We start from the raw sequence: 25,009 nt of genomic DNA on the forward strand, positions 1-25,009 counted from the left end.
CTGCAAGGGGGGATGCAGGTGGCTGTTGGGTCCACACTTTGAGCTCATCATTGGTTGTGTAATGCAACCACTGACTTCCACAGACTTAGGGGCTTCACCTCACCAAAACAAGGTACAGTGCAACCATGTTGTGGTGTGGCAGCTTGTTCCTACCTGGGTCCTCCCGAATCTGGTGCACGGGAGAGACGTAAACCTTGGTGGGCTTTCCGGAATGATATCAGGGTAGTACTAATTAGCAGTAACCGCTCAGCATGTCACTGTGCTGGAAACCATTGCTGAGCCAACTACCCTGTTTGGGTAATTCATCAGCTATGGTACGTCCGGAAAGTATTCACAGTGATTCAGTTTTTCCACATTTTGCTGTTACAGCCTGATTCCAAAATGGAGGTAATTCATTTTTTCCCTCAAAATTCTACTCACAACACCCCATAATGACTACATGAACAAAAGTTGTGGGTTTTTTTTTTGGAAATTTATTGAAAATACAAAAAAAAAAAAATCTAAGAAATCACACACATATTCACACTCTTCTCAGTACTTTGTTGATGCACCTTTGGCAGTAATTGCAGCCTCAAGTCTTCTTGAATATGATGCCCCAATCTTGGTCCACCCATCTTTGGGCACTTTTGTCCATTCCTCTTTGTAGTACCTCTCAAGCTCCATCAGGTTGGATGGGAAGTGTCGGTGCACAGCCATTTTCAGATCTCTCCAGAGATGTTTAATCAGATTCAGGTCTGCCACTCGGGGACATTCACAGAGTTTTCCTGAAACCACTCCTTGGCTGGTGGATCTGAACTTCTTCCATTTATGAATGATGAAGGCCACTGTGCTCATTGAGACCTTTAAAGCAGCAGAAATGTTTCTCTACCCTTCCCTAGATTTGTGCCTCGAGAAAATTCCTTTGACTTCATGCTTGATTATTAAGACTCGCAAATGCAGAAAACACTTTGAAATTAAAAAAAAAAAAATACTTGCATCAATTCAACAAGTAGTTGCATCAAAAAGCTCACAGGGGGTGCTCTGAGGTTATCCAAATTAAATATGCAGTCAGTTAAAAGAAACACATATGTGTTTTTTCCAAGTTGTTGTTTTTTTTAAACTGACAGCAATGCTTTGTTATGAGGAGATTTGGAACAATACTTCCATTTTTATTTATTTTCTTATTTTTTAAAAAGATCAGTCATGATAATTCTGAGCAGGCTTTGTGTATATTATATGGAGATGGAAACTTTGGGAAATTGCCTTGCTGATATTAATGTCAAGGTTTTTTTGTAATTACTCGATTTTCAGAGCACCACTTCAAACCTTGCATTTTGACTTGTGTTTTCAACAATGGCCGGCTGTCAGCTGGTTTTCATGTGATTAATCTTCATGACTCCCACAGGTCCAGTTGTACTTCTCCTGTCTGCCTGAGGATAAGATCCCCTACGTGAACAGTCCAGGAGAGAAGTTCAGAATCACACAACTCCTCTATCAGCTGCCACCACATGATAATGAGGTAAAAACGTTACTCCGTGCGTTGGTAAATGCAGGTTTAAAAATCATCTCAGATGGTCGTCTCATTGACACAGTGGCTGTGGCTGCTCGCTGACCGTGTTGTTTGAAGAGCCGTAGTTTTACCTGCCTGTTAAAACCGCAGTGTTAACAGCCTCATCATCCCCATGCCACTCCCATTACCGTTGGCACTTGGCATTCACGTTGACATCACAATGGGGGATTTTTGTTCTCCAATCTTGTAGCCATGTCGTGTGGGCACAATGCGACTTTTGACTTTATGATTTTATGATGTTTGCTGGGAGCCCCCGTCAGCTGGATTCCTGTCATAGCAGTGGTTTTTACGAGGGCCGCTCAGCAGGAGAGGCACGCTGATTGAAAGAGGCTTTATATGATGCCACCACCACAGTGGCACCACAGCTCGAGCTGGCTGACTCTCGTCCTTTGTTGCCCGTCCTCTTGATTTCACTCTAAACACAGGCCTTGTTTGTGTAAACGTCTACTTTGCTTCTTGTTAAGACTCTGGAAAACATCAAAAAGACCTGTTGTAAAAATGAGGCTCTCAATCGACCCTGGTGGGTGGAGATGTGCAGAGGGGTGTAGGAAGGGCAAGCTGGGGTCAAGAGTTACCTTTGTTCACAAAACCGAGGTACGGTGAATCACAGGGCACAGTGAATCAGTAGCTATATCTGCAAAACTACATATATATTTGCAGCAGTTATGCCATATTTTTATGCATAAAGACATCCCCCTTATAAATTAGTGTTTTGGTTTTGGATACATTAAGGGTAAAACTAAGTGGCAAGTGAAGTCATTTTTTTCTATCAAAAGTAAATTTTGTGGATGTCAATTTCTTTGTATTTATTTCTCACAACAGAGGAAAGGTGGCCCAAAAAATTGTTATTAGTTAGAAGACTACCCCGTCCAACTGATGATCATGTGTTATGTCTTCTCCAGACTATCAGCTATTTGATAACATGACTCATGTATGTCACATGCACCTGGGGCACAGTGACTCAGTCTAGAAAGTGATTTACTAAGCCCCAGTATCAAGTGGATGACAAATATTATTTGTTGAAGCTTATACATATTTTTCCATGAATTATTTCTATAATTTGTGTATATTAACAACTGCTTTCACGTTGAACAGAAATTATGACAGTTGTATTTATAATAGTTTCTAAAGGACTTATATCACTATATAAGACACTCACACATTACATAGCTGGTTTGCTGGATTATAGTTTGTATATGCATCAGCATATATATAATAATTTTGAAGAAATCTTTATAATCATGTGTTTTTTCATTATATTCTAAGTTGATTCACTGTGCCCCATGAATTGCAGGGACACAGTGAATCAAAAATTTTCAAATCGATTTTAAACACCTGTAAATTACACTTGGGGGGACATAAATAACACAGCCTTATAAACAATAACTTGCTGTATTAAATCCACAATAGAATGACTTAAACCTACGCATTATGTGTTTATGCTGCTACAAAACATTTCTGATCCACTGTGCCCTGGCTTCCCCTACACTGTGTCACCTCTCACACTGCGCTACGTTTGTGACCTTTATTAGTGAGGACATGGAGGCTTTCATTTGGATCACAACAGATTAAAGATACAAATCCCATTTTAGAAAAGTCCAGCTTTTAAAGGTTTTTGGTTGGCTACATCTCTACCCACCTCAAAATACAAAGCTGTCCATTTCAGGCCAAGCTCCACATCTGCACGTTTTGAGAAAACCAGCACAATTAACTCGCTCTAATGCTACGTTCCAGACAAAGTAGGAATTTCCCAGCTGGTAATTCCCATTTCTGTCCTGTAAAGCATTTCAGCTCCTGAAACTAAATGTAAATCAGACAAATAGCTGGACAAACTGTCATTTACTAATCACTATCTGTGCTTAAAAGTTAACCTTCACTGGCTCGCTGGCCACTTTACTAGGTACATAGTGTTTTTAGGAGATGTGTTTTGTCAGGTTGTAGCTCCTAAATTACTCTGCATTCAGTATATATATATTATATATTATATATATATATATATATATATATATATATATATATATATATATATATGTGTGTGTGTGTGTGTGTGTGTGTGTGTGGACATAAAAAAATAATGTAAATTAATAAAGCTTAACACCCATTAAATTTGGCTTGTTTTACTGTATGTATTCTCATTAAAAAATTTTATCTTTGTTTTGATTGCATCCACAAAGAGTAACGCTCACAGATTTTTGTTTTTGGACCAGTATGTGTGTGTGTGTGTGTATGTGAACAAAATGATGAAAATGATGAGTTTTGATCTAATTTCAAGCAAACATTGAATGAATGAATCAATCAATCAAAACTTAATCAAATTTTATTTATAGAGCACTTTTCATACAATTAAATGCAACACAAAGTGTTTCACAAAGTAAAAACAGTACCTTTGAACTACCATTGACCCACGTAAAAATCTCAACCACAAAAAAAAACCTCCCGTGATCCACGTCATACACACCACCGCTCATCACACACACACGCACATTAGAAGAATAAAAGAATAAAAGGCAATAACAATTTAAATGATAATAATGATAAATAAACATTAATTAAAAGCTAAACTAAAAAGTTGAGTCTTGAGCCTATTCATAAAAACCTGAACATTCTCTGCAGCCCTGAGCCCCTCCGGCAGACTATTCCAGAGACGAGGACTGTAAAACTGAAAAGACGCCTCGCCATGAGTGAGTGTCCTGACTTTGGGAATGACTAACAGTCTGCTGCCGGTGGAGCGCAGAGAGCGTGAGGGTTCATATGGTAAAAGCAATTCTGAAAGATAAGAAGGGCCAAGACCATTAAGACATTTAAAAATCATTAAAAGAGCCTTAAAATCCATCCTGCTCAGAGTCTAAAATTACGCCCAAGTTTCTCACTTGTGGAGATGAATTAAAAGAAAGTGACTCAAGTTTTGGTAAAAGTTTTTTTCTCAGGGCTTCAGGACCAATAACTAAAACTTCAGTTTTGCCCTGGTTGAGCTGGAGAAAGTTTTCTGCCATCCAGGATTTGATATCTGAGATGCAGTTAAAAAGTGTGTCCACTGGTCTTGTGTCATCAGGAGACATGGAGACAATGCAGGTCAGCACTGGAAAAAAATCATGTGATTTTGAGAAAAATCAGTTAAAAAGGCAAGTTTGTGTCAATGTCAAATGGTTATACAAAGGGAATATTTGGAGTACTGTATTTTCCAGAGCATAAGTCACACTGGAGCAAAAGTCACACCAACTTTCTGTATTTTCTGTTCGTGGTTTGGGGGTTTTAAATGCTCTTATTGTGGTTCATGTTAGTTAGTTTACAGTGTTGTTAATGTTATTGATTTATTGTGTTTTTGTAGTTCAATTGGTTTAGTCAGTTTAGTTAAGTGTCATGTTGCTGTTACAATGAGTGAGAAGGATAGTGCATTTGATGCCTTCCACCACCTTCTCTCTTTTTGTGGGTGTGTAAACATGAAAGTAAGTGTGCGTGTGTGCAATTTATTTTTACACACCCCACAACAGTGGGGGAAGACATCAAATGCACTATCCTTGTCATGCATGTTAACGGCAACATGACATTTGGTATGCTGATGTAGTTTGAGTGAAGGATGAACGCTGCTAAAACGGAACGTTGATTTGGACTTACTGTATATTTTTGGAGAAACTGCAGATATTAGCTAATAACACTGAACAACAGACATTGATATTTACATCCTAGACTCACGCCAGTCCAGCAAGGGATGCGGTAAATCATTGATATATTAGAAGTGTGCGTGCCTGATTTTATTTAGTAAGTTCAATGTAAGTGCACAATATAATTGTAAATACATTAAAAAATAAAAGGATGACACAAGAAAGTGAAAACACTTATTTCCATTGTGAACTATTTAAAAAATGTAAAGACAAAATAGAAGTAATAATGAGATAAACACTGCTCTCTGCTGAGCTACAGTGACTTGCATTGAAGACAAGAAATTAGAACCCCTGGAGTGAGATTTTCGAGAATCTGCTATTTCAAGCAGTGCCAGCCACTTCATGTTATAGTGTGAGGAAAAAAAAAAAACACGACTTTAACTCCAAAAAATACACACACTCTGAGTACCCCTTCTAGCTGCATTAGAGTGAAGCATTTTCTGAAAGCTTTTCTCAAAAGGCACTACAGTACATCAGTCAACACACAATGGCATTTGCAATACTTTTTACTTCAACATAATGGGTCTGAGCACTTAAAACCCTTCTGACAATGTCAAGTTAATTATGAATGGTGAATGATTAGTGACCCATTTGCCCAGAAAAAGTAGATTTAAAGTCAGCATTGGGCTTCTTCTTTACACCAACATGCATCACTGACATACTGTCTAAGACTATAAGCAACAGATTCATCGTTGTGTCCCACACCAGCTTGTTCGCAAGGTTCTTGAAATGGAGCAATATCTCCACCTGGTGGACATTTACAATTAATGCAGGTACAATTTTATTTATTTTACCAAGAGCTCGAGTAATAAACATCTCATACAGTATATTAGCCGGTTGGTTTAGTTGATACTGTGTTCATGAAATTACTATCCAAGTTTAAATTTTCTCTAAAACAATAGGTGAAGTTTACCAATCTAAATTAGAACTCTGGTCCTTCCCCAGATGTATCACTTATATCAAAATCATAAACATCCCTTTGTTCATTCAAGGAATAATGTGTTTCGGTCATGACAGACACACAGATGGACAGGAGAACAGATGACAAGATGATGATGAATATCCTCCTTCAGCTGATTAGCTGATGGGCAAAAATTCTTTTGTCTGCTCGCTGATTATTTACTTATTGCGTGGTCACTGACATTTTAACTACATCAAAACAACCTCTTGAGGTTGATGATTTTTCCAGTGTTTTAAGTTTTGGGTTTTGAGTGCCCTTCAGTGTACTTTTTCAAGCTGGAATTCAGATATTTTTGAGTTGTCTGGAATGTTAACTATCCTAGTTATTGTTAAAGGTTTTGTTTGTGGTTCCACCATTTTCTGCAGGTACATCCTACACTTTAAAGGTTACACCACCAGCTCAAACCTTGACCTTTTCATGAAAAGTCATTCAGTACTTTTCAGAAATCCTACTATCAAAACCACAGAGATGTTCATGTAAACCTTAGCGTGTCTCTATTCTTTTAACTGTACCTTCTTTCTCAGGTGCGCTATTGCCAGTCCCTTAGTGAAGAGGAGAAGAAGGAGCTCCACATGTTCAGTGCCCAAAGGAAGAAGGAGGCGCTGGGAAGGGGAGCTGTGAAACTACTGCCCCGCAGTCATCTGAACACTGTTTGTGAGCATGTATGTTTCTTTTCCTTTGGCAGAACATGACATTCTAATCATGAATGAATGAATGAGTTTATTTGGCACACAATTAAAAAAAACTCATAACAAAGCAACTTTACAAGGATCCCGTGTGGCCGAAAGGGTGAGGGATATAATTTAAGAATACCGTGCAATAGGAGTAGTAGCAATATGAAAACACTTGAAATTAAGGATGTATTCCATTTTCACCAGCAACAGTAAATAACAGGTTTGCTCCATAATTCGCTGGATATCTAGTCAGTTTTAAATGAGTGCGCACAAAAAGTAAGTTCTTAAGTATTCTAACACAAGTATTGTTTTTAAACCTTGTAACCTTACTGCCCAGACACCCCTCCAGACTCTTTAAATCTTTATTTTGGTTGCTCAGGGTTGCCACAGCACCTCCAGCATGGATCCTGATGCAAACCCTGATCTCTGTAAACAAACTGCATACTACCTATCATTAATACAATGAAAGGTCTAAGAACTAGTTTCTCTGGCCCTGTCTGTGTGTAAGTGTAGGTCAGGTCTAGGAGCATTTGCTGGTGTTGACCATTGCCACATCCATGACACTGCTTGGGTCCTGGATGCCAATCACCCAGGCAGACAACTGGTCCATCGCCAAACTCTCCAAAGTACCCATCTTTCTGCCGCAGCCAAGGTGTCCCCTTGGCCTTTTCCCATTGTTGGGGACATCAGTGCTGATGCACTGGATCAAAAAGGAAGATAGTGTACAATTTGCCAGTCACCTGCTGGTTATTACTGAAATATACACCAAAATGTCAAAAATTGACCAACTTAAGGGTGATTCTTAGACTACGGGCACTTATTATGTCCTTTGATCATATTGTATGAAAAACAGAAAAAAGGGGAAATTTCACACTTTTATAGTTATCTTTACAATGAAAGTGTGTTAAGAAATTTGTTCTAGTAGTCTATGGTGACTTTTTCACCTTTTTCAGCATCATTATATGCAAATATTGCCGTTTTGTGCTTGTCCCACACCCAGACTTTTGATCTTCAATGATAAAAATGAATGGTAAAGAAACGTTTTTTCTAATGTTTTAAAATATCTCTGAATAAAATATCAGTAAAATAATCAAAACATAATTGGGGTATTCAATGTCATACAACTGTTGTGATTTTTTTTTAACAAAATGTAGTTGTCCCACACTATTGCCGTAATTTCCACCACAACACTGTAATGTCCCTAAACAGTTTGTATGAAAGATTGTGTGGGTAGTTTCTATGGAGATAAACAGTGACATCAGAGCACATGTATATAGCGCCAAATCACAACAAACAGTTGCCCCAAGGCGCTTTATATTGTAAGGCAATGGTGTGGTGGAAATTACATTTACAAGGCCAGTAGTGCCCGTAGTTAAAGAATCACCCTTAAGCTTGGGGAGACCGCAGGAAGAGTTGAAAGATGTGGCTGAGGATAGGGAAGTGTGGGATGCTCTACTTGGTCTGCTTTCAGTATGACACATACCTGGATATGTGGATGAAAATGAATGAATGATTGAAAGTTTGGTTCAAGGTCACATCTGGGAACATGTGTTTGTTCTCATACACTGCTGCAGCCACCACACCACAGAACTGTCTTCGTCCCCCTGTGGTTCTCCACACTGACACCTGTATGTTGAGTCATTCCCAGAAAAAATGCTATTTCTCCTAGTTCTTTATGTATATTGACCAAAGTACAAACTCGAACTATACCACACTAAATTTATTCAAAGTCACAGTGAAAAAATCAGGATTGGGTCCTGGAGAACGTCTCTCACAGATAAGATCCGCTCTTCCAGAACCCCCGAAGAATAGACAGAAACAGAAACATAGGCGTGACAAAGGCGGACCTTATTTCGCAAAATCCTTTCCTTATTAGTCCCCGTGGGCATTTGAGGGAGGTCCAACCCCCTGCCCAAGACCCGTGCAATAACAGGACATGAAAATTCAGTAAGGTATGTCTTCTATAATATATTCCAGTTCTAAGGTAGAACTATAGTAGTGTATACTAAGGTACATATATCTAAATATCTAAAAAAGGAAGAGTAGAATAGAAGCGTAGAATAGAGTAGAGACACTTAGGTGCCTGGTCTTGAGAACCAGGGATGGTACAGTAGTGTTCAGAATAATAGTAGTGCTATGTGACTAAAAAGATTAATCCAGGTTTTGAGTATATTTCTTATTGTTACATGGGAAACAAGGTACCAGTAGATTCAGTAGATTCTCACAAAGCCAACAAGACCAAGCATTCATGATATGCACACTCTTAAGGCTATGAAATTGGGCTATTAGTAAAAAAAAAAAAAAAAAAGTAGAAAAGGGGGTGTTCACAGTAATAGTAGCATTTGCTGTTGACGCTACAAACTCAAAGCTATTATGTTCAAACTGCTTTTTTAGCAATCCTGTGAATCACTAAACTAGTATTTAGTTGTATAACCACAGTTTTTCATGATTTCTTCACATATGCGAGGCATTAATTTTGTTGGTTTGGAACCAAGATTTTGCTTGTTTACTAGTGTGCTTGGGGTCATTGTCTTGTTGAAACACCCATTTCAAGGGCATGTCCTCTTCAGCATAAGGCAACATGACCTCTTTAAGTATTTTGACATATCCAAACTGATCCATGATACCTGGTATGTGATATATAGGCCCAACACCATAGTAGGAGAAACATGCCCATATCATGATGCTTGCACCACCATGCTTCACTGTCTTCACTGTGAACTGTGGCTTGAATTCAGAGTTTGGGGGTCATCTCACAAACTGTTTGTGGTCCTTGGACCCAAAAAGAACAATTTTACATTCATCAGTCCACAAATATTCCTCCATTTCTCTTTAGGCCAGTTGATGTGTTCTTTGGCAAATTGTAACCTCTTCTACACGTCTTTTATTTAACAGAGGGACTTTGCGGGGGATTCTTGCAAATAAATTAGCTTCACACAGGCGTCTTCTAACTGTCACAGCACTTACAGGTAACTCCAGATTGTCTTTGATCATCCTGGAGCTGATCAATGGGTGAGCCTTTGCCATTCTGGTTATTCTTCTATCCATTTTGATGGTTGTTTTCCGTTTTCTTCCACGCGTCTGGTTTTTTTTTTTGTCCATTTTAAAGCATTGGAGATCATTGTAGATGAACAGCCTATAATTTTTTGTACCTGCGTATAGGTTTTCCCCTCTCCAATCAACTTTTTAATCAAACTACGCTGTTCTTCTGAACAATGTCTTGAACGTCCCATTTTCCTCAGGCTTTCAAAGAGAAAATCATGTTCAACAGGTACTGGCTTCATCCTTAAATAGGGGACACCTGATTCACACCTGTTTGTTCCACAAAATTGATGAACTCACTGACTGAATGCCATACAACTATTATTGTGAACACCCCCTTTTCTACTTTTTTTTTTTTACTAATAGCCCAATTTCATAGCCTTAAGAGTGTGCATATCATGAATGCTTGGTCTTGTTGGATTTGTGAGAATCTACTGAATCTACTGGTACCTTGTTTCCCATGTAACAATAAGAAATATACTCAAAACCTGGATTAATCTTTTTAGTCACATAGCACTACTATTATTCTGAACACTACTGTAGGTGTATGATGTACATGATGTACATGTATGATTTATAATGTACTGTGACTGTCTTTGTCCTAAATGGTAAAAACTGGCTAAATCCGACTGTCTTTGTCCTAAATGGTAAAAACTGGCTAAATCCAGTTCGACATGCACATTCCAACAGAGAACAAAGGAAAGTAAGAATAAGAAATGACTGAAAACTAAGACTATAATCCTAATTAAAATAACTACTTTAATACCAAAACAAGTTAGGAAAACAAATAAAGAAAACAGTAATTGAACACACAAATATATCTAACAGAAACATGCCAGATGGTCAGAATGTTGTAGCTGATGCTCCATCACAATGCAAATGAAATTTCTCCTCTTAGTCCACCCACCTACATAACTGCTCGTTTGACATGTGGGTGATTCTTAGACTACGGGCACTTATGTCCTTTGATCATATTGTATGAAAAACAGAAAAAAGGGGAAATTTCACACTTTTATAGTTATCTTTACAATGAAAGTGTGTTAAGAAATTTGTTCTAGTAGTCTATGATGACTTTTTCACCTTTTTTCAGCATCATTATATGCAAATATTGCCGTTTTGTGCTTGTCCCACACCCAGACATTTGATCTTTAATGATAAAAATGAATGGTAAAGAAACGTTTTTCTAATGTTTTAAAATATCTCTGAATAAAATATCAGTAAAATAATCATAACATAATTGGGGTATTCAATGTCATACAACTGTTGTGATTTTTTTAAACAAAATGTAGTTGTCCCACACTATTGCCGTAATTTCCACCACAACACTGTAATGTCCCTAAACAGTTTGTATGAAAGATTGTTTGGGTAGTTTCTATGGAGATAAACAGTGACATCAGAGCACATGTATATAGCGCCAAATCACAACAAACAGTTGCCCCAAGGCGCTTTATATTGTAAGGCAATGGTGTGGTGGAAATTACATTTACAAGGCCAATAGTGCCCGTAGTTAAAGAATCATCCACGTATTGCTGTGGTACCCAAGGATGCTCTATAGAGACCCAGTGTCAAAGACAACTTGTCGTTATGTTTGGTCACTAGTTTTTATAAGTGTACATGAGCAAATTAGCCCTTAAAACCAAATTTATGTCAATGTATTCAGACATAAAACTGTTTAAGAAATCAGATTAGTTTGTAAAAGATTAATGTACCATGGAATTTTAGTCTCATTGCAGTGCAATATAATCAATCATTTATACATATTGCAGTGCAGTGAAAAAGTCAACGGGGGAGAAATGGTGGTCTTCGTCTCCAGGGCAGGTCCTGGGGTGAGCTGGCACCCTGCATGCTTCACTTGCTCCACTTGTAATGAAGTACTGGTAGATCTGATTTACTTCTACCATGATGGAAAGATCCACTGTGGAAGACACCACGCTGAGCTTCTCAAACCTCGCTGCTCAGCCTGCGATGAGGTAAGACCACCACAACACTGAAATACTGAGAGAAAACACTCAAAAATTCCTCAGAGAAGAGTTTTCACTGTTTTAAATAAATGTGATTTTTTAATAATTTTTTGTGTTTTTTGGTTTTCGTCTTTGCCTTCAGATTATCTTTGCTGATGAGTGCACAGAGGCTGAGGGCCGCCACTGGCACATGAAACACTTCTCCTGTTTTGAGTGCGAGACGATTCTTGGGGGCCAGCGTTATATCATGAAAGACGGCAGAGCGTACTGTTGTGGCTGCTTTGAGTCTCTCTATGCAGAGTACTGTGAAGCCTGTGGAGAGCACATTGGTAAGATTTATTCAAGATAAAAATCTGAATTATCCAGCTGTTTTTTATGGAAGAGAATCTTTGTGAAAAGTAAGTTAATACATTTTGAGTAATCCTGCTCCAATCCTGTTAAACATTAATGGAACCTGCATTGAATTTCAAATATGTTCAGTTATAAATGCAAATGATCCAATTTTTTTAATAATTATATTTCATAAAATGTCCACAGTTCCTGAACAACAACAAAATGCTTTTACAGAGAAAGAAAAATAAATACAGACTCGTGCTTTGCACATGGTGGTCCATGGGCTCTCGATTAGGTAGTGTTTATAAAATAGGTAGCTGATATTTTTCAAGGGTTGCAATAAGATTAAGTAAAGTTTCTATGATTTTACCTGAAAGTGCAAGAAATTAAAATGAGAAAGTTATGTGAATAATTGTACTTATTATGTGGCACATTTAGTTGATGTCATGTTTTACTACTGGCAAGGTTGAGATATTTCCTTTGTTCAAAGCTCGTGTGGTTACCAGGGAGTGATTAATGGTGATATCAAGGTCAAGGAAGATAACTTTATATTTATTTATCTAAAGTTGTCACTGGTGTGTCACTCAGACAGCAAAATTAAGACGTTATTTAATCAACAGCTGCCTGCTAGTTTAGAAATCACTGGAGAAACGTGTATATATAAGACAACCCGAATTAAAGGAGAAATGCCGCTTTTAACAACCTGGACCTCATTTCTGGCATAAAATACGGTTGTTTGCTCACCAATATAACTTTGGTGTCATTATTAGACCATGGTTCAAATGACGTGTTCAGTTCAAATTTAAGGTATATTTTTCTTCTTCTACAAAGGTGGATTAGAACTTTTTGTGGTACACAGCACCAACTACTGGACAGGAGGAACCTAGAAGTCAATATGACTCACTGATTTCAAAATGCAGCTCTTTCAACCAGACGTGTGGTACCGTGACATGTCAATCATCTGTGTCCAATCAGATTTCAAGGGAGTCCAGTGCAACCCTGGCCTCTGCTCTAGCTCCACCCATGCCAGTATGCCAATATTTGACATTTCCTGTTTCATTGTGGACTCAAAATTTGGCACTTCCTGTTTCAGTGTGAACTTGCCTCTGAGTTCCCACTAGATTCCATAAGATCTCCTCTGTCAATCCAGGAAGTGTTTGGCATTTGACATTTCCTGTTTCACTGTGGACTCAAAATTTGGCACTTTCTGTTTGGGACTCTCTGTACCACAGAGTGAGCCTCACACTGCTGTGTGACACTTACTCGTAATATTGGTTGTAAGATGGATGGCGATCTTAAAATGGACAGTCAAATTGCAGCAGTGGTGAAATCTGCTTAATCATTTGAGGTGTTTGGCAACAGTGAAACCTTTTCTTTCCAGGAAACATTTTGAGATGGTTATTCATGCTTTTGTGTCATCTTGTGTGGATTACTACAATTCACTCTATGTGGGAGTAAATCAGTCACTTCTCTCCCATCTGCAGTTGGCCCAGAATACTGCGGCACAGCTTCCGACAGGGGCTCGGAGGAGGGAGCATATGACTCCTGTCCTGGCCGCACTTCACTGGTTGCCGGTTCATTTTAAAATTCTTATGTTTGTATTTAAGTCCCTCCGTGGTTTAGCTCCATTGTACCTCTCTGGTCTTCTTCGGCCTTATGTACCTAGTCGGTCTCTCAGGTCAGCTGACCAGCTGCTCATGCAAGTGCCTAGGTTGAAAAGAAAGCTCAGAGGGGACAGGGCTTTTTCTTGTGCTGCTCCCAAAGTGTTAGAGAGGCATCCTCATTGGTCATTTTTAAAGTTCATTTAAAAACTTGTCTTTTGACACCATTGAGGCTTAATTTGATAATATTTTTAATTGCATTTTTGTGGTTTTTATTTTTATTTTATTGTCTTTAATTTGTATTATGTTTGTAGTGTATAGCACCTTGTGTCAGCACTGGCTGTTTTAAGGTGCTTTATAAATGAAGTTGGTATTGTATGCATTGTTCACTGTTTTTGCCTAATAACCCTAATTTCTCCAAACATATTAGTCCTATCAAATTTTGCAGCATTCACCCCGATCCAAAATACATGAGCATACCTTGGCTTTTAATATATAGATGATTTACTGCACCCTGCTGGAATGGCGAGTGAGTCCAGAATTTAATTATCAACGTCCATTGTTCACTGTTGTTACCCGATATCCCTAATTTCTCCAAAAATATTAGTCCTATCAACTTTGTTTTCAAAGCATTCATCCTTGTTCCAAAATACATAAGCATTCCAAACGGCAAATGTCAACTGTCCCCAGTTTCTCCATGATCAAAGTCATATGCACGCACACATACATGTACACAGAGACCACTTGGCAATTAATATATAGATTTGTAGTCAGTATTTAGCTTTCTGGACCCCATTGTAGATGTGTGACTTAAGCACACCCAACCAACTTACAACCCCCCCTCAACAAATCTCTGGGTTGATGTGTGCTGACAACACATTATAATTAATGTAATAATTATGTACCTGACTGTAAAATCCATTAGTTTTTGATTAAACCAGAGTTATATTAGTTTGATTCATGGACAGCACAGTGGTGCAGTTGTTAGCATTCTTGCCTGAGCTTCTACCCAGTTTGTGTGGACTTTGCATATTCTCCCAGTGTCTGTGTAGTTCTCTTCTGGATATTCAGATTTCCTCCCACCATCAAAACATGTTTGTTACATTCAATGTCACAACAGAGGTTGGTGGCAACACTGGCACAAACATCACTCCAAATAATACGGACCCCATTAGTATTATTACAAATAAATCCAGGAGGGTAGAGCCTTGTGTGCTACTCATGGTCATCAAAATAATGCAGCAATCCACAAAAATTCTGTGCTTCCCAATCCCACCTAATCTGGCAGTTGTCATGGATGTACAGTTTAATTAATTACAATATGCAATGTTTTTTTCCTCCAGGTGTGGATCATGCTCAGATGACCTATGATGGACTCCATTGGCATGCCACCGAGACCTGCTTCAGCTGTGTTCAGTGTAAGAGCTCTCTTCTGGGCTGTCCTTTCCTGCCACACCAGGGCCGCATTTACTGCTCCAAAGCATGCAGCCTTGGGGAAGATGTTCATGCCTCCGATTCCTCTGACTCTGCTTTCCAGTCAGCACGCTCAAGAGAGTCTCGTCGCAGTGTGCGCGTGGGCAAGAGTAGCCGTTCTGCTGACCAGTGCCGCCAGTCCCTACTTTTTTCCCCCGCTATTAACTACAAGTTTCCTGGCTTGACTGGAAATGCTGAAGACACCCTAACCAACAAACTAGCACACATGACTTTATCTGATGAGCACTTCTGGAGGGGACGTCCTGATGAGACAGAAGCACCTGAGGACCAAGAGGAGGAATGGGCAGAGCATGAAGACTACATGACTCAGCTACTGCTGAAGTTTGGAGAACACGGATTATTCCAGCAAGCCAGTGATTCGAGACCTACAGACTTCTGGTTGCCTGAAAGGGATGTGAAGGCAAAGCAGGAGCCCTCAAAACTAGTGCCGGAGGCAGTTCTGGAGGAAGGGGGAGCTTGGCAAGTAAGAAATACCAAGCTGACATGTACTGGACGCAGTCCCAAGATGGACTAGGTGACTCAGCCTATGGAAGTCACCCTGGACCTGCAAGCAGCAGAAAGATCCAGGAGCTGGAGCTTGATCACGGTGCTGGAGGAGGCTTCCAGGGAGAGGAACAGCAATGGTACAATGACTCCTTGGAGTGTATCAGTGATGAGTTCAAAAAGACAGAGCAGAGTGTCCGAGACTCCATGGACTCACTGGCTCTTTCCAATATTACTGGTGAGAATGTCATATTTTTTAACATTCATTCAGATTTTATGTAGGAAATAGTCTTGCATGTAATTATTTGACCTTTGAAAAAATTCAAATTGTTCGGTCTTCTTCTCAGGGGCCTCAGTTGATGGTGATGGTAAAGACAGGTCATTGGTATATTCCTTGCAAGGCTACCATGAACTGGAGACGGAGGACTGTGAAAAAACCAGCAATATGGGTACTCTGAACTCTTCAGTGTTACACAGAAGTACAAACTCTCTCAAAAGTCTTGTTTCTGAGCAGGATGGGGAGGTAGAGGAGAATCTTCCAGAGGAAGCTGCGGAAGACAAACCCAAACCTCATGTCCCTGCTCTCAGAAGGGCACGTTCACAAACTAGGAATCAGCAAGTGAAATTTTCTGATGACGTGGTGGACAATGGTCATTATGGTCACTCCCAAGTACGTCAGCCCCCTATGAGTGAACGAACTCGAAGGCGAGTGTACCACTTTGACGAGCGCACCCAGGAAATTCACCCTGGTAGTCACCAACACCACCACCATCATCACCACAGGAGGCACCATAGTCGCAAATCTCGGTCTGACAATGCGCTTAACCTGCTGCCAAAGGAACGGGCCCATATGGACTACAGGGTGGAACAGAGAAGAAATGGGTCTGGACCCAAGGGGCGTCAAGCCTTTCATGGCCACCACAATCCTGCTTCAATATCTGAATACAACATGCAAAACACAGCCACAGGAAAGTTTTTAAGGCTGTATGGGGATGACGATGACTGGTGCTCCACGTGCTCTTCTTCTTCCTCTGATTCTGATGAGGAAGGCTTCTTCCTGGGTCAGCCCATCCCTCAGCCTAGGCCCCACAGACACTACTATAATGACGACTTGCCAAACCCCGTAGGAGGCATACCCTCTCCTCCTTATGGCCCAAGGACTAAGTCCAGAAAGAAGAAAGGGCATAAGGAGAAAAACTGTATTATTTCATAGATTGCTAATGCAGTTATAATCAGCTTTAGGTTAATTCTCTGCCGCTCACCTCTGCCTCTTATTTCCACTGTGCAAAATGTCACATCACTCTGTTTGAGACTGTTTCACAGCACTCAATTTACAAAGTTGTTTGTGTAAGACACAAGTCCAGTTTTCCCCGCGGCCCAATCCAGGATAAGCAGTTGATAAGCAGTTGTTAATTCTTCATAGATGTATTCTCATGTAGAATTATAAACTGCCAGTAAAGTTACTAAGTATTTCAGTGTTATGGATATTTATGAAACATCACCTAGACTGAGATTATTTAACATTACTGATATGAATGTATATATTGTAGAGTTTAAAACAAAATGGCTATTTTTGTATGTTTGAGTTTACATTCATTGTACTAAAATGGCATCAAGATGAACCTATGAATGGTTGTTAGAGCTATTTTTGTGAGTGTCAGAAATCTAGTAAGAGATGTGCCATGACTGAAGCTCCGTATTTCTTCCTTTTTGCGCAGCGCTAACAGAAACACAGTGTTAAAAGGCCTGGTTGATTGGTGTATTTATGGATCATAATGTACTGCAAGCGTATCATTGTAATCTGTAAAAATGCACAGACTGGAATATACGGCTGAGACAGTTAACAGTTCTAATAAATGTCTACATATATCATCAACCAATTTTGTGGGGGTGTTTTGCACCAGTATATTTTCAGCGTACATATATATAAAAGAATCTTTTGCTTAATTGATGATGTTGACTTTTATTTACCCCCCAAAAAACAAGGTACATGAAAATCTAAAACCAATCAAAATTCAATAAATGAATCTAACATTAAAATTCAACACTGCTCGTATAAAAAAGTTTGCATTAGAGTTAGCACTCATTATGTTCTTGCAAGTATTAAACAAATACACCATTTCCTCCATTTCAAAGATGGAAAAACACAAGATACTGAATGCAGATAATGTGACATATCAATAAAAACCTTGAAAATTTATAAGAGAAATTGTTAAATACACTCAGTATTTCTGATAAAGCTTAAATCATTAGAATCTAAACATAAACAAAGCTTTTGGCACAATGAAATGTTAATGTCACTTTTCAAAATCATATCAACTGCAAATGGTAGCACAAAATAGATTCTAAGCAATTCATAATTTCCTATCTCTGAATCATTTCATTTTTATCCTATTTACCTCAATACTAGAAGTACTTCACACTGTAAAAATATAGCCACAATCATTTAAGATCTTAATTTTTGTTTTTGAAAAGTGAAATTCTGTCATTTTCCCCATTTTACTTAAATCTGAATAAAAGACAGTATTTTATTTAAAAACAAAAATCATAACAATTCATAAAAACTGGTAGCATGAGCAAGTAGTTGCTGACCCAAAAAAACACAACTCAAAAAATTGTAATAATCCTACAACGGTCCAGCAAATTTCTAACTTCAGTCTGTGTACAATCATTCCTCAAAGTTTCAGTTATCTTGCTCACTTTGCATAAAAGTCATGTTCTTTCAAAATTATTCTCCAAATGGTATGATTTACTGATGAAATAGGGCTCCAGGCAAAATGTCTTTTCCTTGGTTGACGAAGACATGTTGGGGAAGACAACTGGAACAATAGTCTGAAGTTTAAGACCTTTGTAGGATTTATTACAATTTCCATGGGTTCTGTTTTGTTTTGTTTTGTTTTTTTTTGAGTCACCCTGTACCTGGAACATTTTTTCCATTCCATTCAATTCTCCAAATTGCCAATACATGAATGTGTTTTGTAACCTGTGGCTCATTTCAAGGCACTGGGCTCTTGTGATAGTAAAACCTGGTCTAGCTCCTTCACAAAGTGCTTAAGGGCATCTAGGCAATGCTGCTTCAGCTCCAGCAAGTTCTCATCGAGTGGAGCCTGTAGCAGATTTTCCAAGCTGGGCTGCTTGGCCACCAACATCTTCACCACTGTGCGGAACGTCTCACAGTCCTGCCTGTAATGCTGCACATTCAACAGAACAATAATCATGTCAATAATTAGTGACATAAAAGCAACAAAAAATTGAGGTAATACAAAGTAAGCAATGCATAATCGGACACATGAAATATAAGTAGTACTGTTAATTCAAATCACTTTTACTGCCAGTTTTCTTTAAAGAAATCAGCAGATGGATACATGAGCATTTTCAAGTTAGTGAATATGTCTTAGACCAGTGGTGTTTAAACACATTCCAGAAAGGGCAAAGAGGGTGCAGAGGCTAAATTACAAATAATGTTTCACTATTCAAATAATTATGGACCTGTCTGTATGTGGGGGGAAAATAATTTCAAATGGAAGGAAGTGGTGTTTGCCGTATTTTGTTGACTCTAGCCTAGATTTGGAGTTTTCTTGTGTTAAAATCGTTGATCATTCTAAGTTAGTTTTTCCACATACCATGTATGTGAGGTTGGTACGTGGATAAACATCTGCCTTTTCCCTTTTAATCTCCAATTGCAAGCGGTCTTTAATATGTTTTTTTCTTTTATAAATCTAATGTATCAGTGCTGTTTCAATCATCACAAAACTACCAACTTCTTAAGATCAGTAAAGTTTTCTAAGCATTCCAACATTTATGAAGGTGGAATTTACCACTATTTACGATGTCAATTTTACTTAGCATCAGCATGCAACCATATGTTTGTGGTTAAAGTTAGCATATGCAGTCACACTAACCAGGATGGTGCTACCCATTAGTATCAGTAACACTGACACATGACTGCACTTGCTAACCACATATAGTAAGCAAGGTTATTGCTTATGATTAGTGTCAATTGTGTATAGTGTGACGGCATATCCTAAATGCGGTTAGTCAGTTCTTTAATACGGTTCACCAGTAGTCAAACATGCCATTTCAAAGTAACAATGTCCATCATAAACAGTGGTACACCCCACATCCACCAATACAGTCAATTCAATACTGCATGCATGCAATTTGCATTTGTTGTCAGAACTATGGAATCCATCATGACTGTTGTATTGCAATCTTGCACTCTATTGGTACACATGGTTCACATGCACAAACATTTTAAAAGATGACTGATTTTGTAGGTGATTTATACCTTTGGAGCATTATACCAGTCAAATCTGCATCCTTTTTGTCCATATGCTAATTCTTACTATTTAGCAATATTAATTAGAGGGAAAAATACAAACTGACATCACAAACAAGCAGCTCTGTCTCATGGCTTATATATATCCATGGCACAATGTGAACCTAGTGAACCCATTCCCGGTAAAGAGGTGCATTTAATGAAACAGATGTGTGCGCATGTGTATGCAAGCCTATTCAAGTGGATGTTTGCCAACAACAAAAGAGAGATGAGGTGTCAAAAGTGTGTTAGCAACAGTGCTGCATTCTTTCACACCAGACCGTAACAAGCTTTCACATCCCACTCAGATTTTATTGCCTCCACAAAATGGTTGTTAAGTTCTTCAATAAAGGTCCAGGTGCAAGCTCACAATATCTTTATCACCTGGAGAGAAAAGGCTACACTGCATCCGGAAAGTATTCACAACGTTTCACTTTTTTTTTTTTGATTTTCGCAAATTTATTAAAAATAAAAATAGAAAAAACTAAGAAATCACATGTACATTAATATTCACAGCCTTTGACATGAAGCTCAAAACTGAGCTCAGGTGCATCCTGTTTCCACTTATCATCCTTGAGATGTTTCTACAGCTTAATTGGAGTCCACCTGGGGTAAATTCAGTTGACTGGCCATGATTTGGAAAGTCACACACCTGTCTACATATAGGGTTCCACAGCTAACAGTGCATGTCAGAGCAATTGGAATTGTCTGTTGACCTCTGAAACAGGGTTAAACTCAAGGCACAAATCTTGGGAAGGGTACAGAAACATTTTTGCTGCTTTGAAGGTTCCAATGATCGCAGAGGCCTCCATCATCTGTAAATGGAAGAAATTTGGATCCACGAGGACTCGTTCTAGACCTGGTTGCCCATCTAAACTGAGCGATTGGGGAGAAGGGCCTTAGTCAGGGAGGTGACCGAGAACCTGATGATCACTCTGTCCGAGCTCCAGCATTCCTCTGTGGAGAGAGAAGAACCTTCCAGAAGGACAACCATCTCTGCAGCAATCTACCAATCAGGCCTGTATGGTAGAGTGGCCAGACTGGTCTGATGAGAGAGAGATTGAACTCTTTGGCGTGAATGCCAGGTGTCATGTTTGGAGGAAATCAGGCACCATCCCTACAGTGACGCATGGTGGTGGCAGCATCATGTTGTGGGGATGTTTTTCAGCGGCAGGAACTGGGAGACTAGTCAGGATTGAGGGAAATATGAATGGAACAATGTACAGAGACATCCTGGATGAAAACCTGCCCCAGAGCGCTCTTGAAATCAGACTGGGGCCCAGCCAGAGCCAAGACCGTAAGACCGTATCTTATAGCGATGTGGAGATTAATCGATACGAATTGGTATCTAGATACAAACGTGCGTGATGTGAGTGTATTGATTAATTCACTGTGCATCGATTCAATTGTCGTCTGAAATCGCGATGCATTGGTCGGTGTGTGCTTGCTTGCTTCGATTTTTTTTTTTTCCCCGGAGGCACACTGAATGCACCATCACTGACGGAAGCCTGAAAGCACAATTCTACCGCAACAGATCTATTTTAAAATGAAGACCCGCAAGAACAGCAGCAAGCAGTTGGAAGATGTTTCTGACGCACCTAAAACATTTAAATCAGCTGTTTGGAGCTATTTTGGCTTTTTTTAAAGATGGGAAACTTGACAAGTTCATATTTTTGGCCAACATCTATCACTGTCTATCTATCACAAAAAGGCATCCAGATGGTTACAGTGCCTCACCGCTGCCAGCTAATATTTTGAGTTTATTTGACATCATCACATAACATCACTGACATCTGAGGGTCTTCTACAATTGTTAACCACAGGAGAGCAAATGTTTATGCAAAAATAACATTTCAGTGTGTTATGTAGTTCCTGAGATATGGCCATTAACATATTTTCAGCAAAGACTTGCTCTGTGACCATGATCTTTGACCCTGACATGACCTGTGTTGCAAGAGGATAGTCCACTGACTATACCCACCAAGTCTGACTGAAACTGCTCTTTGAGATTTAAAGATACCACTGTGGATAGACAGACAGACATACCCATTACACCAGCCTCATTCTGCTTCATGACGAGGCTAAAGAGTTACTGCTTATTTAGCTGTAAAACTTTGTGCACTGTCTGACAGAAAACAGCTGCTCTTCCCAAAAGTTTGACTCAACTGTCAAGAGATATGGCTGAATTCCTCAGCATAAAAATTTCATCACACAGCTGCAGCCTCCTCAGAGATATTGTTCATCTGTGGGAGGTTTAAACCGCTTAGCTCTTTATGGCATGTGGTCTACAGATGCATTGCTTTGAACAAAACTTGGCAACCATGCCTCATCTAACCATAACTGACTTTTAAATGTAATACAAGCACAAATCATCAGCTTTGGTCAATTTGAAAGGGAAAATGTTGCCTTTCAAGTCCACTCTGATACACAGTGTGAGGATAGCTGTTAAGACAGCAATATTCTATGGTTCTGTCAGTCACAGGACAATTTAAAATCACAAATGCTGTTACTGAGCTGAGATCCACACATGGTGGTGTATCAATCAATCAACATGACAAGCACAACAGCAAAACATACGATCCTCCAAAAATGTCTGCAGGAAATTAAGGGAGCAAGCAAATACACCCCAGTGAAGAAATTTCAGTGCAATATTTTAAGAATGACTGGCTGGTGCCACTATGAGCACAGGGTTGGAAAAACCACAGATGGAGCAATATGGATGAAAACAGTGCAACAAGAGAACCATACTGTGTCATTCAAACAAAATTATCCCATCTTAAACAGAAAGGACACTTGTTATCTTGCATGGTTTTCAAGGAACACAAACTGTGGTGAAAATAACATGATACAGTGATCGCTATTCAAGACCAAGTGCGACTGTTTCAACATCTTTCAAAAGACAACAGGACTGGCAGAGCCAAAATGTATCAGAAGCGCTGCTTCCTTGGTTCAAGCTTCAAGCAGACCCGCTGCAGAAATGATAATTTTCCCAATAAAAACACCCTCAAAAATAACGGCCACTCCGGCGTAATGTCAAATGAAGGGCCGATGGAATCGTTAAGCCAAAAGGCGACTGATATTGGTGGATCAAACCATTTCTTAATGATTCTTAAACAGGAACCGGTTTTCGATACCCAACCCTAATGTTGACTTAGTAGTACCGAGTTTCACTAAGATCAGGCAAAAAATTATTTTTCCCAACTTGTGCTGAGTGGTGTGCCTGCTTAAGAGGACTTGGTGTCAAACAACCAGTTGACTGCTGCACAGTGAAAAGTCAGATGAGGTACACCAAGTTGTAACTGGGCCTGTTACAGCACCAAATTTATCCAGGTGTAAGACTTATTTGATAAAAGAAAGATCATGATCAATGTTGCTCCATTATTCTGAAAACTTGAACAAACTGAAACCCAATTGCCATCACACACATACAAAGGAAGGCAAAGAAAGGGTGGGCGCAAAAATAACTGGTCACTTTTATAGACCAATTGGCCCCCAGTCTGCTTCTTGTTTGTCACAACCAAGAGGGGCATAAATACTATTTGCTCGCATGTATTAGACATTGATGGTAATCACTCTTCCATGATGAAATACCTAAATACATAAACTGTTCATCCTCTGGACTGGAGGTCTGCTTGTGCATGTAATTGACAAATATAATATACATTCACTCATTTTGTAACCTCCTTACTGCAAACAAAGGTCACTGGGGAGCTGGAGCCTATCCCAGCAGGCATAGGGCATTGGGGAGTAACACCCTGAACAGGCCACCAGTCAATCATGGGGCCAACACATATAGATACTCTCATTCACACTCACAACTATGTTCAATCTAAAAAGTTTCCAATTCATCTCACTTTGGAGGTGGGAGGAACTCATGCATACACCTTACAAAACAGAACAGGTCTGAAGCAAACCTGGGACCTTCTTGCTGTGAGGCAACAGAGGTAACCACTAATCCACCATGCTGCTCAGTATGATATATACATCATATTATAGATAAGCAAATGACTACTAAAATAACCCTCAATCTTAGTTTTTTATGTTTGAGCATTTGACATTTGAAAATATTTTTTTGGTTTGATGAGACTTCTTGGTCTAAGCTTTGACTTTTATTTCAGCAATAAAATTACATATAAAATATACATAAAATCTACTACCAAGAACAAACACAATAAAGCTGCCAAAAAAAAAAAGGATTTCCATTGTGGCTCTCAAGGATACAGAATAACAAGTGTAAAACAGTGAATTTTACTTTTTAATTAGATACAACTGTGTCATATGCTGTTGTGCCCCTCAGTATGACCTTTTGGACCCTCTCCTAACCACCAGACAATCAAATAATAATAACAATAATAATTAAAAAACAATAATAAAAAAATTAATGAACAGAAAGCTAGAATTTCTGCTACAAGTAAAAAGTAAATCGACAGAAATAGACCAGACTCAGACTGTGGGTGACGTCTGGGCTCATTCTGATGCTTTAGTGTCTGCAGATTATGTCGAGCGAATTTGTGGCTCCACATAATGATAGTTTTCAGTGCTGACCACAAGGAAGTGAGAGACTCACGACACGTGTGGCCAGCAGGGTCAACCTCACTACAAAACACTCATTCCCTTCTCTGTCTACAAACAGTACAAGCTACTTTTTTGGCACACTATTCTGAGCATTTTCTATCCTAAAAGCCTAGCATTTGGGTGGCTAAAACCCTTCAGCCACCCAAATTTAAAGTGGTGTTCTATACCACCTCATAAATGCACATTACTCCTTTGTAAAGAAGGCATTATTTTGGAGAAGCAAAAATCGGTTCCAGGTTTGAAGATGTGAGAGGAAATGTGGGCTAAATTAGACTGAAACATATGGCGCCCAACAAACCAGCACCCCCTCATCGTTTAAGCTTAATTATGTTTGCCATCTTTCAAATGTAAGTCTT

The 25,009-nt window shown here is 39.1% G+C and overlaps 2 protein-coding genes across 3 annotated transcripts in view; one reads left to right on the forward strand and one right to left on the reverse strand.

Annotated features, from left to right (window-relative positions):
• Nucleotides 1–17,640, forward strand: part of prickle1a (prickle homolog 1a) — an 80,692-nt gene extending 63,052 nt beyond the window's left edge. Inside the window, 7 exon segments of the mRNA XM_034176094.1 lie at nucleotides 1,385–1,498; nucleotides 6,697–6,834; nucleotides 11,655–11,858; nucleotides 11,992–12,178; nucleotides 15,127–15,698; nucleotides 15,701–15,998; nucleotides 16,108–17,640. Of these exon segments, the coding sequence (XP_034031985.1) occupies nucleotides 1,385–1,498; nucleotides 6,697–6,834; nucleotides 11,655–11,858; nucleotides 11,992–12,178; nucleotides 15,127–15,698; nucleotides 15,701–15,998; nucleotides 16,108–16,973 (2,379 nt within the window). The 3' untranslated portion in view covers nucleotides 16,974–17,640.
• Nucleotides 17,641–17,713: 73 nt separating this feature from the next.
• The window catches only part of LOC117515515 (periphilin-1-like), a 59,896-nt gene continuing 52,600 nt past the window's right edge, over nucleotides 17,714–25,009 (reverse strand). For both annotated transcript variants that reach the window (XM_034176096.1, XM_034176095.1), the window contains one exon: nucleotides 17,714–18,951. In XM_034176096.1, coding sequence (XP_034031987.1) covers nucleotides 18,751–18,951 — 201 coding nt within the window. In that variant the 3' untranslated portion in view covers nucleotides 17,714–18,750. The remainder of the gene's footprint in view (nucleotides 18,952–25,009) is intronic.

Source organism: Thalassophryne amazonica, chromosome 8 (genome assembly GCF_902500255.1).
Source record: "Thalassophryne amazonica chromosome 8, fThaAma1.1, whole genome shotgun sequence".
Taxonomy (NCBI): Eukaryota; Metazoa; Chordata; class Actinopteri; order Batrachoidiformes; family Batrachoididae; genus Thalassophryne; species Thalassophryne amazonica.